We start from the raw sequence: 16150 nt of genomic DNA, 5'->3' as shown, positions 1-16150 counted from the left end.
TTGCATTATTTTGCATAATTAATTGCAAAATGATTTTCTTGGTTTTCTCTGCCAATAAACGTGGATGACCCACAAAATGCTTCAAAATTGCACTAAATTTGATAAGATTGAAGTTTATAAATGGAAAAGATGTGTTAAAAGAATTAAATAAAAAAAGAAATGGAATGGAAATGAGAAATTCGCTCTCACGTCCTCCTTTTAAAATATATTTAGTGACGTTTCGTATCTAATAGGATTTTCTTCAGGACATCTAATCCTCAAAAATAAATTTAAAATTTCAAAATATTCATAAATTCTCAATTTCTCAATTACACTGTAACAAAAAAAGAAGAACTGTAATGAAACGAATGGTCACAGAGTACAATAAAAAAAATTGATTTTCCTATATTTCTTTTGGGAGAGAGCGGCTTATGAAAAATGCAAGCATTGGGGCTTTTAATGATGAAAAGTTTGTGGAAATTTAATAGTAGGAGTTGGGGTGAATTGTGTGTGAATATCTCCACGTGCTTGGGGGACCAAACATCGCGTGCTGTTCGTATGAAGGGGTGACCTACCACTCCGCCAATGCTTTTAAAAATGACCCACCACTGCCAACACTTTTTAGAGAGCTACACCGAAGTAAAAAAAATTCTGAATAAATGTCCCTTTGATTCGATTTATTTTCTAGAAGGAAGGCAGGACAGTATTAATCATGAAAAAGAGAAATAAAAAATTAATTGTAAGCTGCTCGTTAAAAGGTTTCAGATCGATTTTCAATTTAGCTCTATCAGTTACAAAAATTCTTTTAAATAATTCATTTTCTGCAGTGGAAGGATCTGCTGTGAAAACCACAAAACTCTGATGAGCATTTGAGTAGCAGAGGCTGTTCTCCGTCATCCCACTGCCACTCTTTAATTAATACTATTCAATTCAGTGAGAAAATCTGCGAATTCCGTTCATTGAGAATAACACGTGAAGCAGAAAATTCATTGATTAGCCGCAACAAAATTAGCATGATTCTCTTCTCTTTTTTTATTTGTCGACTCATCTCTTTGTCCAATAAAAACTTTTAAAAATAAAACGAAATGAATGAAAATACACACGAATGCATTATTTGCAAATAAATAATAATAAAAATACATTTTAAATGAGCACCTTTTGCTGCAAAAAAACATCACATTGGGGTCTTCCCACCTGGAAATTACAGTGAGACAGCAATCGTGACTGATTCTACGTGAATTCGCGCGACTTTCTAAATTCATAGCCCCTCTGGGTGTCCTGCAGACATGGCACTTGGACTACATTGAAGTAGATGGTCCCCATGAGCTGCGAAGCCGACGTATTGGTCCTTTTGAGGCAACTAAGCAGCATATCGTCGCACGTGCAGTGAGATCTACAGGGAAATATATTAAAATTAATCAATTAGATGATTGGGGAAAAAAACTCACTCAGAAAAATCTCATTGAATTTCCCAGAAAATGCGGGAAAAAAATAATTTCAATGTAATTTAATAAGATTCCAATGAACTCTCTTCATCATCGCAAGAAAGCGAATGGAGTGAAAGAATATTTGAAATTCTAATTCAAAAGAAAGGAAAGTCTCAAATGAAAGGCATGAGAATGTTCACAGAGAATTTCTTTTCATCAGTTTCAGCACAGAGATGATAAAAATCAAGATGAGGGATAAGCTATGGAATTTTTAGTTTACATGAATATTAAAAAAAAAAAGTTTAAGTAATAACAATTCCAAATAATTTTACAGCTCATTGCAATCGACAGGAAAAATTTCTTTAAATGATTAGCCCCTCCAAAGGCAACGTAAAATAATATTTAAAATGATCAGTCGTTATGGCGGTTATGGCTATAAGCGGTTAATATAAAGGTGAAAAAGCAAATTATCATCAAAATTATAGTCCTCAATAAAGCTTTAATTGCTTAATTTTGTGATGTTCATTCAATCTATTAATGGGATGGCATTTATGGGCAACTCTGGATGATGATGGTTACTCACTTTGTGTAGAGGGAATTATTGTTGAGATTGTAGCGCTTCTGATAGGCGCGTACTTTCACTGGGCACAGATCATGTGTACGGCAGCACATATCCATGGGAGCTTCCATTCCTAGATCGTGATACGTTGTAGCAATGTCTCCGGTACCGCACCATTTTGTTCCCGGAATTATACCGCTGAGGAGACTCAGTGATGCCCCCGAGAAGTAGCCCGTCTCGTGCTGACGCTTCGACGTCTGCTCCGTGTCGGATACACCCTGCCGTTTCACTTTCCGTATGTGATCAATCGTCTGGCACTGCATCATGAGCTTCAGCATCTCCCGGAAGTCGATCTCCAGTGGACGATTTATCGTTGCCAGCTCTTTGAGGAGTTTCGCACCTTCGTTGTCATTACTGAGAAGAGAAAAAGTAATAAAATCACATGATCATGCAGCCATATGGAATGATGGTTGTTGATCATTAAAAAGTGATCCTACGAGTCAAGATCAAAAAACTTCTTGACCCACAAAATAATACTAAAAGTGATTTCGATGGAGAGCAAGTTGTGGAAAAGTGATTAAATAATTCAAATAAAAATAAATTTAAAAGCGTATGATCGAGCTGTGCGTCGATGGATGAAAAAGTGGGTCATGTAGATGACCAAAACGAGTCTTGGAACTCCTATGGGCAATGAACTTCCTCGTCATGCATCATTGGATGACGACAAGAGAAAACTACCACAGAGAGCACGCAGGCAGTAAATATATAATTAATCATCTATTTAGTTATTTCAGTTATTTTCATCACCAAAATGAATACCCCCTAATTACATATCGTCACCGTGCTAAACAATAATTTGACCATTTCTAGGTCATTGCTGCATGTAATGACAAATAAAAGATTGCCAAAGACAGATCTTGCCGTTCTCACCAGATTCTATACCTCAATGCACACAGGTTGGCCGCTAATTTGGTCACACGCGAGAAGGGGATGCTAATTGAGTAATTTATGGACCTCATTTCAACGGAAGAACTAACCTTGATCTCGTGAATAATGGCATTGATCTTTCGATCAAACATCTCATTAGATGACTGTTTTTACGACAAAAAAAATGCTGAGCTTATCAAATGAACCATCGCCAAAGCAATCTTGCGTGTCTCCGCAGTAAAACAGCAACAGCATTAATTTTATGAATCCCAAATGCAACCTGCAGAAAGCTTTATTGAATTGCAAAAAAAAAATCATAAAACATTTAATTTTTAGTGTATAATGACTGTTTTAAGCAATTGAAAGTGTTTGAAAGTGAATTGGAGTTTATTCGAGCGTGATCTTTAATCTTCGTTAACCCATTTATGAATAAGTTCGTAAAGAAACGGCTGGGATCCTCCGGATCCTCAGACAAGATCAACGCCATTTTGATTTTCGTAAGAAATCTTCTTACAAATCTAAAGTTTCATTCGATGTATACACCGCAAAATTATCTATAAAATCCCGTGAAATACGGTAATAAACGGTTTTGCAAATTCTCAATAATTTAATTAAGTTGAAATAGTTAAATTTTATCCATTTTATGTTCAAAAGACGATTAAGTCATAAGCTTTGTGAGAAATATGAAATGTTCTGCATTTTTATGCCAATCTACTCTTCATGATTACAAAGACGATTAACTATATGGAGTCTATCAGCTTCTGTAAAGCTCTTCTTGTGTGAAAAAAACTTGATGAAATGCATAATTAATTTTTATTGCACTTTTCAAATATTCTCATTTTATATTTTCTGTTATTTTGAGCATTTCACTTTATTTTCATCTAATGGAATTTTTACAATTTCATGAGTCGATTAGTTTTGAATTAAAAACACATTAAGCCCATTTTTTTATCCATGAGGTATCACATAGTCTTACGTAAAAAAAAGAAGGTCTTGGTGAATGATATTAAGTGCAGAAAATTATTTAGCGTGTTATACATATTTCTGTTATATCATGTTGGGAGCATAAAATGACATTAAATCATCATTCAAAGCGTTAAAGGTTAAAAGGCAAAATTATCATTTAGTTCATGAAGATCTGATAATATTTTTATGTATAATAATGGGCAGTATTGTAGGTATATTTTTAAGCCTAATATAGCCCAGAGATTCTAAACGTTTTTTTTTAGTTTTCAAATTATTTCATTTCCCATAGGTTCGATTTAAATTCTTTTCTACGAATTCTTAATCTTTCTCAATCATAAGTTTTTTTTTATTAAAATTTCTAAGTAAAAATGTTAAATATTTAGTGTTTTAGCATTAACCATCTTAACCACCGAGTTTTTTCTCTCTTTTTTTATGTAACATTTTATGCAATGAAAAAGTGTGATTAAAAGCGGATATGTTGTATTTTAGTGTTGTTACATGGTGACAAGATGTTGCGGATTTGTGAGATTTCTTATCACTTAAAGAAGAAAAAAATTTTTTATTGTAAGTATTTTCTTTTTATACTAATTTTTATTTTATATTCTATTCTTTATTTCTTGTTTTTTCGCAAATATTGTGAGCCGATGGCAAAGACCCGGAAATTCTTTTAAAAAAAAAACTGTAATAACTTACTGTAGTAATAAAAACTTTTATCATTAAAGTCAAATAAAGAACATTCTAATAACTTAAAAAAGAATCGTTTTTTTTAACGTTTCTATGTCTACAAGTTTCCTAAAGATCTTTAATTGCCTTTTCAACAAAATTAGTTTTTAATCTTTTCTTTGAATCTTCTGTGAAATTTTTGTCAAAGGAGTTTATTCATTTCTATGGATTCTCTACAAGATTACACATACACATATTCTGATTGATTAATTCAAGTAATTGATTTTCCAATAAAAAAAATCGTTAATCTCCTTTTATTGATTTAAAAAAAAATACTGACGTGATCTTGATTATTGAGTTACTTTCTCTGACAAAAAAAATCAGAGGAACTTTGCAATTTTCCTCAGCGCACAAAATCAATTTGCTGCAGTTAGTAAACATAATTAATTGCGCATTTAATGCATCATTTGACGCGATTACTGACCATTTTGTTTGGGCAAGCTCTTTCACAGCACATATTTATTTGCTTTTTGCATGAACTCTGCGGCCAACGTTCAAGATCATTTTTCATGCACTCTGACAGTCGTTGAAATGAAGGAATTCCATTTGATTGGCATCCATTGATGATGCAATCTCAAGATATGGCTTTTAATGATCTCGAAAGCGATTCTGAATATTTTATTTCGCTTTATTTGGGAGATGCTTTCATTTTCACATCATATGCTTTCATTGCTGTTTCCCGCCAAAAACTTTTGGAGGAAGAAGTTGTTGAAAATTTGGAAAGTATGTTATGAGGCAATATGTGCAAAAAAAAAAGAGAATCAACCACATATTGTATTTATTTAAACTCTTAGCACCTTAAAGAGACGCGTATTTCGCAAGATTGTAGGTTGTGTGTGTGTTCGATGTATTGGAAAATAAAATATATTTATATATGAAATGCAACGCACAGAATATTCTTCCGCATTTTGTGGGAAAAGCAGCAACGAGTGGTGGAGGAACATCGACGTATTTTCACCGCAAAATGCGACTCGTTGTACTTTTTTACTATTAAATTTTTAATGCAAAAACTGTCCCCTTTTCGGCGTCATCACCAAAGTGATTTCTTTTGCCACCATCAGCTCTTTCTCCTTTAATTAAATCAGACTGGTGGCAATCACATCACGGGTATAATTTTCTCATTCCTGTTTCTATTTTAATGACATACTCGCACGAGTAATTTAGTAGATTTTATTTTCGCTTTTTTCTGCACCATCCACTTCTTCGGCAATTTACCGCGTGTCGATTTTCTGCAACATCTCTTACAAGATGCAAGATTATGTATCTTAAAGGAGGTGGCTGCAAAACCAGTCAAAGCTATTCGGAAATTAAAACGACATCATTTTGCACAGTCATAGCGTTGAATTTTATTGTGACACGTGATTAGAATTTTTTTCTCGCATTGAACAGGTGAGATAATGAAACTCTTTGTGGGGTTTTCTGAGCAAACCGAGCAAACACACAAGAGTTGATCGATATGGCGTCTCTTGCAAAAGGTGTGCGCGTGTGAAATCAGTGCAACAGAGCTGCATGCATTCCCAACATAGATTAAGATATTCGCAATATGATATTTTCTCTGAATTAATTAATTTACATCAAATAATGAGCAGAAGAATGAGAAGAATTTCAAAATAAAATTCTTTTATTAAATTCTTTAAAATGTCACTTTTATCTATTTGAATTAATGAATTTCTAATAAAATATTAATTTGTGGAGTTGTGATTCATTCAATTACTATTCTAATGCGATTCTTTGAAAAAATAACTTTAGCAATAGAGGTTTACAATTGATTAGTATGAAACTTTCAGAAATTATAGTTCTTGGACCAAAGAAATGTTTGAAGATCAATCAGGATTTTTTTGCCACGTAGTTTTTGAGATATCTTGAAGATCACTTTTTTCAAGATTGCTCAAAAATCCAAAAAAAAAGAAATTAATTCATTAAACAAACAAAATTTCCAAATAAAATTCAGAAATGGATTAATTGTAAATGAATAAGAAGAATTTGTGAAAAAATGGAGAGCTCTCTGATTGGTGGAATTTTATGCTAGGGATTGTAATTAGCCAGATTGCATTATCTACGTCACGAACTGATAGAGCTACAGATAGTGCAATGTTAATTTAAACAGAGTTTAGGAAGAAATTTTGTACATAATCATTTTTTTAAGATACATATTTTAATATTTTGATGATTTTTTAATACGTTATCTGGATTAATTAATTAATTATTTACACAGATTTTAATAAGTTCATTTCCACTCAACTACACGTGTTGTAGGAATAAAATATTTTTCAATTAAATAAATAATCAGCTTTTGAAACATTTGATCAAAAATTTAGGTAGTAAAATGCAGAATTTAATTATTTAATGTATAAAATATGGTAAGAAAATGAGGTAAAAGTCCTTTGAACTTGAGCTTACAGCAAGATTGAAATTCTTCTATTCTTTGTGATTCTTTTGTTGACCATTTTGGCTTATCCATCACTTAAAATCTTCCCTGCTTTTTAAGTATTTTCTGATAAAAAAATTGTAATCGTTTTGAATCTTCTAATGAACTTAAATAAATAAATAAATAAATAAATTTTGCCAAGACTGCAAAAATCGACCGTATCAGAGCCGAGGACGGCACTATCCTAACAGAAAACTCCGATATCTGCAATGTCATGAACAGATACTTCACTAGTGCTATTGATCAACTGACGTCCCACTTAAACTCGCACCAAACTCCTCCATGGCCGGACCATTACATCGCTGATTCTTTCTTCATGACACCAACATCATCTCTGGAAGTTTTGCGGACGATCTCCGGCCTGCGAAACGGCGGGTCCCCGGGCGGTGACGGAATCACCAACCACACCCTGAAGCGTGTCGCTTACAACATCTCCGACATACTGTCAACCCTAATCAATCGCTCGTTTGCGGATGGAGTTTTCCCTCGCTCCCTGAAGACGGCTATCGTCGTACCAATCTTCAAAAAGGGCGACAGGACTCTCCCAGGCAACTACCGGCCGATCTCGCTAGTCTCCACGATATCAAAGCTGATTGAAAGATTGGTCCACTCCAGGATGGTCGGTTTTCTTGATAAGCACAATTTTATCTCCAGCGCTCAGCACGGATTCCGAAGTCGAATGAGCTGTGAGGACGCACTCGCTCGATTTCTTCACGGATTACAAGGGGCCCACAATGCTCCTCGCCGCAAGACTACGATGGCTGTTTTTATTGACGTCTGTAAGGCCTTTGATTCGGTCCGGCACGACATTTTACTACGCAAACTGGAATGCGCTGGCTTCCGAGGTACTCCACTGCAATGGCTGGAGACATACCTCACCGGCCGACTTCAGCGAGTGAGACTACCGGGCTCCCCTCCCGGTGAGCCGGCCCCATGCACGCTCGGAGTCCCGCAGGGATCTGTCCTCGGACCCCTGCTATTCCTGGTATACATAAATAGCCTCTTAGATGACCGCTTTCTTAAGGGCACCGGAACGGCCTATGCGGACGATCTAGCGCTGCTCTTCGCGGGAGAATCTTTGGAGGAGCTATTGCCGCGAGTCGAGGCTGACCTGATCTGTGTGCGGGAGTGGATGGATTCCCATGGAATGATTGTGAGCCCGAAAACGGTCTTGATGCGATTCTGGGGTCGGTGCGATGGCCACATCTCCCTGATCTCCCACTCGAGCGACTGCCGACGGCGCTCATCGCCGTGCACTCCTGACTTATGTGTTGACATCCAAGAGGTCGACTGCTTCAAATACCTTGGCCTAATCTTGGATCGCGATATGAAGTGGTCACCCCATATTGAGAAGGTCGAAGGTAAAATGAGAACGATGACAAGGCAGCTCTACGCTCTGAGGCGGTCGTGTCCGGGACACTTACTCAGAGGCTTCTATTTCGCCCTCGGCGAATCTGTTCTGAGGTATGGCCTAGTCTTCTGGGGTGGTGCCCACAAAGCCCACTTGGAGTCCCTGGTTGTGGCCCAGAAGCAAGCCCTCCGGGCAATGTCGTTCGCCCGTGGAAGGGCGCACTCGGAGCCGCTGTTCAGGCGGTGGAACATCATGCCTCTCCTCTGCCTCTACCTGAGGACCATCGTGGACGCCTACCTCAGGGACAGGCGCCGCCCCCTCCCCTGCTTTGTGGCTGGGGCTCCTGGTAGGAAGGAGCTCCTTTCGATCCCGCTTCCGAGGACGGAGGCCTTTAGGAGGGGCTTTAGTTACCTGGCCCCTCTCATAGTGAACAACTTGGCAGGGAGGCTTGGTGGGCTCTCGGGGAAAACCGTAGCCCAGTTTTTTGCCTCCGCGAGCTTGGCCGATCTGGAAACCCTCGCGGTCTCCAGATACCGATCCTAGTCTGGTTCCCCCCTTCCCCCACCCTCCCACAGCAAAACAGCCCTGCTACTGCTGGTGACTCTCTTTCATGTATACTTTCATGTAAACTTGAAATGATTTAATAAATGTAATGTAAATGTAATGTAAATCCTGAGTACAATCTTTTAAAAAAAATAGTCTAGCTAATGTCTTTAAATGTATTTTCCTTTCATTGAGAAAAAAACAAATCAAAACTTTCGCACCTATACTTCACGAATTACTCTCATTTTTTTCTCAACTGCGATCTCTGATCTATTTCAACTCTGGACATACAATTGGCTAATTTTTCTGCACCACTTGAAAATTTGTCACTGTACCTTAGGTGCGAGGTGTATGGAAAAAAGAAGCAAAAAGAAAAGAAATCGTGTGCTCGAATGTTACAAGAGGCTTTTTGCAGAAGGGGTTTTGTGTTATTTTGAGTGTTCACGATCAACTTACTTAATTTCAATCAATTCACAGCTCAGGAGTCTCTTCTCTGGTCCCAATTCCACGACGGCGATCGTCAGATCGTGGTGGTAGATCATCATGAGTGAGTCGTTCTTCTGCCGAATGCCGCTGCGTGTGTGGTTTTGATTGAGAGAAAAGAGAGAAAACCCATTTATTGATTTTTATATATCGGAACATCGCATCATGATGAGACTGTGGTGAGAGCTACGATCGCGAACGGATGTGGATCATGAATGGAAGAAGATGCTCGATCGCGGATAGAGAAAGAAAATACGAGGAGGGGAGAATTGGTATATTACGTGTAGGTCTTCATCTGATCATTCTGGATTCTGCGTTCCACGAAGCGCGAGATGGTCGGGAAGGGTGGCAAGTTGGTGAGGGATGGTGGCAGCTGAAAGGACAACGTAGGTTTGGCACGTGCTGTTGTTGTGAGAAAGGTGAACCCACCGCACAGCAGCAAGCAAAGAAATTTAACACTTTTGCTCCAACGAGACATCTTCGTTGCTCTTCTTCACATGACCGTCCCAAATGGGCACAGAAAAGTCTTTGTAAAAAGAGTTCTTATATCGTGACTCCTAAATTAATTTTTAATTCATCACTTTTTCCCAATTCTCTCGCAGTCCTTCCTGCGGCATGAATATTGAATTTATTATGTATGTACCACGTTACCCCACAAAGGGGGGAATCATCGAAAAGCACAACTAAATAAAAATTCACTCTCCACACTAAAAAACTTTCTCATTGATTTCCAATACCCACGACCAGACCTTCTTCGTCACGAATTTCTCCAACAAACACAGAGCACAAAATCAATTGATCAGGGACACAATCGGCGCGAATTGGCACACACCAGAATACCCACGGAAATTCTCAACACTTCTTCGCCAGTTCTTCCACAATCACCGTTTGCATTTAACTCGTTTAATATTGTCTATTTAATTTATTTTTTCCTGCAATTTCTATTGCACTTCTGGCGGCACACTTCATCGGCTGGCTGCTCCGTCGCGACTGAATCCAACCGTTCAATCTTGAGGTGTTATTGCCCACCAGCAGCAGCAGCGTGGCTCGATCGGTGTGCGTTGAAATATTCAAAAGTCGCACAAGGTGTTCCACCGAATTTTCATTGCATAACGCCAAAGTGCTCTTCTTTCTCACTTAAATATCGCCACAATATTTATTTCAAATGCTTCTCTTACCTTTATGAATTAATTGTTGCACTTTCTAGCAATGTACACACACACAGTTCACGGTTGCATGGCGGTGCGGTTATTTTTGGCGCCAATATTTACGCTGTTTGCTGTTTTTGCGCGCACGCGGTCAATCGATACCACAAAAAAAAAGGTTTTTTCACGTGAATGGCGGATTTTTAAGAATTTTCAGAGTAAAAATCAAGAAATAGAAGATGCTCTGACTCTGATCATGAAGAAATTCTGAAAATCGGACAAGCAGTTTCTTCATTTGTAAAGTTAACAAAGATTTTATTCTTAAAATCTTCAATCTAATTCTTGAAGGACCAAAACTTCTAACCTCAAACTTTACCCTTAATTCTTTCTGAAAAAGAAAATGTTTTCCACATTTTCTTTCGACGAACTTGTAGTAATTGAAGTCGTCTACACATAGATGGAGAATTTCTTATAATAAGTTACATAGACTTTATTCTTTAACGATTTAAAATAAATCAAATTGGCAGCGATTGCCAGTTTTGTCCTGCAAGTGTAAACAGGGGATGAACCTTCGGTGTAATGTTAATTTGAATAGAATATAGGTAAGTAGAGTCTAGCAATAATCGTTCAATCAAAATTCTTCTTGAGTTAGAAGTTCCAATTCTTCTGATTTATTGATATTTAAATAAATAATTAATAATAATTTATTGGGTCAATTTCAATAGCTGCGAGAAATACGCAAGTTATCGAGCAAGATTCATCAAATGCCTGATGAATGCTTGTTATGTAGGCGAACGCGTGAATTTCTTAAGAACATTCTTTAATATCCTGAGAACGAGAGAATCCTACAACTAGAAGATAAAATTTTATTCAAAAATATAAGAGGAAAGAAAATTCATTGCTATTTGCTTTATTTTTCTCGCTGCAGAAAAATCAAATCTAAAAACATTCAAATATTTTTTATATAATAATTATTTTGTTATTTAACATGAGGCAAAAAAAAAACTAATCGTGGCTAGAGCAGTCCGTGTAGAATGAGCTTGGTGGTGGCATCATTCGTGAATCAATGAAATCCAGGAGCATTTGTGTCGTCACGGGATTCTTGATGCTGTTGCAAACATTCACAGCAGTTGTGTAGCTGTTTGGGAAGGATTTGTCCGTGCGCTCACGCATAAAGACCCAGTTGTTGTTCTCAAATTTGCACTCGATGATTTTGTTGTCCAAATCCTTGAGGACTTTTGTGTACTTGATCTGGGCAAAAGGGGCCGTCAGCTGGCCCACATAGAGGAGCCCCACTTTGCGCTTGAGTATCCCCATGCCGCTTTCTTCGGCAATTTTGAGCTTAAAATCCACCGAGCAGAGCTCCAGAGGCTTCCACTTGAGCACCTCATTGGACTGCCCGGTTTGATATGGGTCCAGTGATGGCTGAAAAATCAACCCATCGGGCTCATGGCTGAGTGTACTCGCGAACTTTGGCCCAAGAAGTGCCCTGGCCTGTGTGACGTCCCAAAACATCTTATGACGCACACTAAAGGGTTCACGATTCTTATCAATTAGCCCCTTCCGGAAGCAATCATACCGTGGCCCAATGATATTCTCCTCAATGCACTTCAGTCGTGTCGGGTAGAAGGGCATCTGCCCCACGTCATCATCCTCATACTTGATCACATCATAGATTAGATATCGCGGGATACTGAGCCCCTTAACTTTATCAATCACCATCTCCCCGTCCACGAGGGTGTTGGTTAAGTGATTCCCCAAGTCCTTCTTCCGCGGAAATCGCAGATTCTCCACTTCGAAGCACGCGTGATCGCGATCGAAGAAGAAAATCTCATTTTCTCCCTTAATCAACATCATATACCGCGTACCATCAGCCTTCCACGAGACATGATATGGCTTTTCGTGGAGCAGCTTGAGATTTCCCTGATCCATTGACACAGGCTGTGATCCCGGGAATCCATTTCCCTTCCAGCCACACATTGCTTGGCACTGTGCTTGTAGCTCCGACAGACGCGGTTGATCTGTCACGAGCTTAACTCCCGGAACTCCCGCCATAAAGGTTGCATTGAGATTTAGGAACTCTCGCTTCTTTTTCTTCGTCTGCGACGTACTCGACTCCCCACCGGCATCCCCATTTGTTGCTTCTCCATCATCTGTGGGCCCTGGGGAATCATGTGTGCGCTTATGACCGCGTGAGAAAGCCTGTGGAGGTGGCCTAATGTCCTCCTCCCCATCGTCATACTCAAGATGCCACGAAGGAAGCTCAGGCGGGGGTGGAGTGTCTTCAACATCATCATACCGCTCGTACAATTCTCTGATGTAGTCTCCTTTGTAAATTCCCGGCGGCCGGGCGTCTGTAAAGGCCTTCATTGCAGCTTCTACGGAGAAATCCATCCTCTCCACGAGGTAGCATGAAATGAGGAAGCCCGTTCGATTAAATCCGTGTGTACAATGCACCCCAATAATGTCCAGTGGGTTGTTGAGTATGAAGGCATCCACGAGTTCAATGAAAGCATGTGCTTGCTCCCTCGAGGGAGTTTCCCCATGACCACGACACTGAAGCTTCACATACTCCGTCCCAGCATCCTCCACAATCTTCCTATCATAGAATCTCGTTGTATTTGTAAGGTCAATCCACAGCCCAAGGCGTCGTTTGTGCATCCGAAGACTCTGAATCACCATCTCCGGGGAGAAGCATGCCTCAACGGGCAATTGGGGGTCAAATCGCTCATCGAGCGGCGTCTTAAATGCCAGGAATCTGTCAGCTATGAAACCATCGGACTTCCTTGGGCAATGGAGCCACCGATCGGGAACGGGGCCAGGATTTGCAGAACGATTTCGGTTCATGGTGAAAGTTTTGCTTCCGTGGCGATAAATTTCTTTGGATATTCTGGCACGCAAACTTCTCACGTTGCTTTTCCTAATTTTCTTCCATGTAGTAGCTGTGTAGAGGATACACGTAGGACGGCATCAGCTACCAGAAATGCGTGGAATGGAAATTAAAATGGGAAAAAACTTACTGCGGAAAAAGCTCGAAAAATTATTGTGTTTAGCAAAACACAATTTCCAGTGTCAAACTCCATTGGAAGGTTTGCTGCTTGGAAGTTGGGGGATTCCCCAGAATATCTCTGTCGAGATTTTCGCATTTTGATTTCTTTATAGGGGTGTCCCAAATTGATACAAGAAATTAAGATTTAGAGTTTATATGGGACAACACAATACATTCAGCATTCAGTCTTCCTGCAAGAAAGAGGTTAGATCTTTACTCCATCAGCAAAAATCTCGAAAAAGTAAGTTTTCTTCGATTTTAAGTAGTTTTAGGTTTTAATTTTGATAAAGTAATTCTATGTACATTCGTACAGCATGAATCCCGAGACCAGTTTAACCAATTGCAAGGTTTTTGGGAAGAATCCGGATATCACATTCGTCTTTCCGAACAATGGCGGCGCTACGCTGCGCACGGAGCGCTACAAATTGATACAGAAGAGTGAAGTATTCCAGAAGCAATTCACTTCATCGTCGTTTAAGGCAGAAGACAGGATTATCATCACAGATATTTTCTTTGATACTTTCTGCGAATTGGTTGCTCATATCTATGGCCAGAATGTATATGTAAATGAAGTGACTGTCTTGGAGCTTCTCTATGCTACCAAAAAGTACTTCATCAATGATCTGACCTTTTATGTCATAAAAACTATCACGAGATTCATTGATGACGGCAGGATCAATATTGTTACTCATTTCAATTTCATTAATCAATTTGAGATAAAAATTCTCGATGATTACATGAAAGGGACTATTCAGAAGTCTCCGCTGACGATAATCAAACAGCTGACCCTTTCAAAGCCCCACAAGAGGCTTCTGGAGATCATTTTGGAATCTACAAGCTTCTCAATTTCCGAATTCGAACTCTATACTGCTATTGTGGATATGCTAAAGAGGAACTACGAAGGAAAACTCTACAGCGAGGAAGATTTGCGGAAGGAAATGGGTCGCATGATCTACTTGATTCGTTTTCCAACGATGACAGTGCGGGAATTGGTGTCATGCGCGAAGAAGCCTTCTTTGTTGAATGAACGGCAGCTGTTGGATTTTCTACTGTATGTTCAGGAGCGAATATATACGGATACTCTGCAGTTCTATTCTGTAGTATCACGCACTAAAACGCCAGAACCTATCGAGAAGGCTTTAATCCTATCTCGATCTCCACCAATTTATACAATACAGCAACAACTGCCGATCTTGAGCTTAGAATACGGCGGAATGGGTGAAATGAATCCTCACCAGAATTAAGGAAACGGGCTGTTGCTTTGTTAAATCTTACTTCTCGTCGTGTTGCATAGTTCTTTGTATTACTGCTTAAGCTAAAATGTGGAATGATGGGAATGATAGTGTTTGTCAACATACTATTTTTTAATTAAAATACTATAAGAAATGAATTCGATGAATATATAAAAATTTCTTGAAATAAAGTCATTCAAAAAAATACATAAAACTCGTATTTTCCGGAACAATCGTTAGAAAATATAAGAAAACTCAAAACACCCACAAAGTTCTCTACATAATCTCTACGGAATAAATCCATATTGTTCTAAGACATGGTAAGTAATTCAAAAGAAATGCGTTGAGGGGTTACAATTTCGTGTCAGAGAAAAAAGGAAGTTGTGCTGAAAAACTTTGAAAATTATGTCGCAGATCCTTTCTCACTGCTTCCGCCGAGCATTTTCGGCATCTGCCGCTCGTCAGGCTGTCCAGGGACCATCTGCTGTTGCTGGAGAGCACTCTGGTAAGGAATTTTCTCTTGTTTTGAGCGAGAGGTTAGGGATGTTATGTAACTTGATAAGGATTTTCCTGGACAATTTGTGGATTTTCTTTGCTTTCCAGGTGGTTGGAAGCTCTGGAAGCGACTGAGCTTCTTCGTGGCTATACCTGCCGTTGGTCTTTGCATGTTGAACGCTTACCTGGGACATCAGAAGGATCATGGTAAACCACGTCCGGAATTCGTCAAGTATGAACATCTGAGGATGCGCTCCAAGAGATTCCCATGGGGTTGGTTGACTACTTTTTATGATCTTTTATGTTTTTTATTAATAATTCTGTTTGATCTTTCAGGTGATGGCAACCATAGCCTTTTCCACAATCCCCACACCAATGCCCTGCCTGATGGCTATGAGACCGAAGATCCCCATCACCATTAGATGAAGCTCCTCCAAATGGACCTTCCTTGGAGCTGGGAGCTCTATGGGGGGCAGGATAGTAGGAATGTGTGAGAGGTAAATGTAAGAAATAATAAAAAGAAAAATCATAAGAAATCCAGAAAGCCTTGAGATTTAACTGCGTGTGCGTTTTGTCAATCATGGAGTTTCTCTGGAAATTGTCCAGGAAGTGCCCAAATTTGTTGAATTTTCGGAAACTTTCAAAGAACGTGGAGGCTTCAGGGGTGGTAGAACATCATCAAATGCCAAAATCTCTTCTATGGAGGCGAATTTCAATTTTTCTCTGCATTCCAATGATTGTACTCTGTGCTGCCAATGTGATTCTTCATCATGGAGAAGTTGATCGCCCGGAATTTATTCCATACGAGCATCTGCGCATCCGGACGAAGAAATTCCCATGGGG

General features: G+C 39.1%; 5 protein-coding genes across 6 annotated transcripts in view; 3 read left to right on the top strand and 2 right to left on the bottom strand.

Annotated features, from left to right (window-relative positions):
- The window catches only part of LOC129789069 (39S ribosomal protein L3, mitochondrial), a 227469-nt gene that overhangs the window by 98393 nt on the left and 112926 nt on the right, over positions 1-16150 (top strand). The window lies entirely within an intron of this gene.
- Positions 993-10387, bottom strand: LOC129789101 (phospholipase A2 hemilipin). 2 transcript variants are annotated; one of them, XM_055825741.1, is made up of 5 exons: positions 9816-10387; positions 9668-9759; positions 9360-9476; positions 1990-2379; positions 1014-1372 (listed from the first exon to the last, which is right to left on the bottom strand). In XM_055825741.1, exons 2-5 carry the CDS (start codon positions 9679-9681, stop codon positions 1210-1212), a joined length of 684 nt encoding a protein of 227 aa, XP_055681716.1. In that variant the 5' UTR covers positions 9682-9759; positions 9816-10387; the 3' UTR covers positions 1014-1209. The 2 variants fall into 2 exon arrangements, with proteins under 2 accessions (XP_055681715.1, XP_055681716.1); XM_055825740.1 differs by having other exon boundaries at positions 993-1372; positions 9668-10387.
- LOC129789006 (mRNA-capping enzyme) lies at positions 11426-13653 on the bottom strand. Its single transcript, XM_055825600.1, has 2 exons — positions 13552-13653; positions 11426-13473 (listed from the first exon to the last, which is right to left on the bottom strand). The coding sequence occupies exon 2, from the start codon at positions 13376-13378 to the stop codon at positions 11537-11539; it is 1842 nt and encodes a 613-aa protein (XP_055681575.1). The 5' UTR covers positions 13379-13473; positions 13552-13653; the 3' UTR covers positions 11426-11536.
- Positions 13757-14970, top strand: LOC129789092 (BTB/POZ domain-containing protein 6-like). Its single transcript, XM_055825731.1, has 2 exons — positions 13757-13821; positions 13894-14970. The coding sequence occupies exon 2, from the start codon at positions 13895-13897 to the stop codon at positions 14822-14824; it is 930 nt and encodes a 309-aa protein (XP_055681706.1). The 5' UTR covers positions 13757-13821; position 13894; the 3' UTR covers positions 14825-14970.
- Positions 15145-15843, top strand: LOC129789158 (cytochrome c oxidase subunit 6A, mitochondrial). The gene is made up of 3 exons (XM_055825815.1): positions 15145-15317; positions 15416-15580; positions 15644-15843. The coding sequence occupies exons 1-3, from the start codon at positions 15218-15220 to the stop codon at positions 15727-15729; spliced, it is 351 nt and encodes a 116-aa protein (XP_055681790.1). The 5' UTR covers positions 15145-15217; the 3' UTR covers positions 15730-15843.

Source organism: Lutzomyia longipalpis, chromosome 2 (assembly GCF_024334085.1).
Source record: "Lutzomyia longipalpis isolate SR_M1_2022 chromosome 2, ASM2433408v1".
Lineage (NCBI taxonomy): Eukaryota > Metazoa > Arthropoda > Insecta > Diptera > Psychodidae > Lutzomyia > Lutzomyia longipalpis.
The sequence above is the reverse complement of the archived record's forward strand: the minus strand, read 5'-3'. Positions and strand labels throughout refer to the sequence as shown.

Excerpts from the sequence above, each read along its gene's own strand:
- LOC129789101 (XM_055825740.1), bottom strand. The coding sequence starts at position 9,864 with ATGTCTCGTTGGAGCAAAAGTGTTAAATTTCTTTGCTTGCTGCTGTGC. Across the intron at positions 2,380-9,359 it reads TGTGAATTGATTGAAATTAA|TAATGACAACGAAGGTGCGA; the intron begins GTAAGTTGATCG and ends TTCTCTTCTCAG. Across the intron at positions 1,373-1,989 it reads AATAATTCCCTCTACACAAA|ATCTCACTGCACGTGCGACG; the intron begins GTGAGTAACCAT and ends ATTTCCCTGTAG.
- LOC129789006 (XM_055825600.1), bottom strand. The coding sequence starts at position 13,378 with ATGAACCGAAATCGTTCTGCAAATCCTGGCCCCGTTCCCGATCGGTGG.
- LOC129789092 (XM_055825731.1), top strand. The coding sequence starts at position 13,895 with ATGAATCCCGAGACCAGTTTAACCAATTGCAAGGTTTTTGGGAAGAAT.
- LOC129789158 (XM_055825815.1), top strand. The coding sequence starts at position 15,218 with ATGTCGCAGATCCTTTCTCACTGCTTCCGCCGAGCATTTTCGGCATCT. Across the intron at positions 15,318-15,415 it reads TGTTGCTGGAGAGCACTCTG|GTGGTTGGAAGCTCTGGAAG; the intron begins GTAAGGAATTTT and ends TTTGCTTTCCAG. Across the intron at positions 15,581-15,643 it reads CTCCAAGAGATTCCCATGGG|GTGATGGCAACCATAGCCTT; the intron begins GTTGGTTGACTA and ends TTGATCTTTCAG.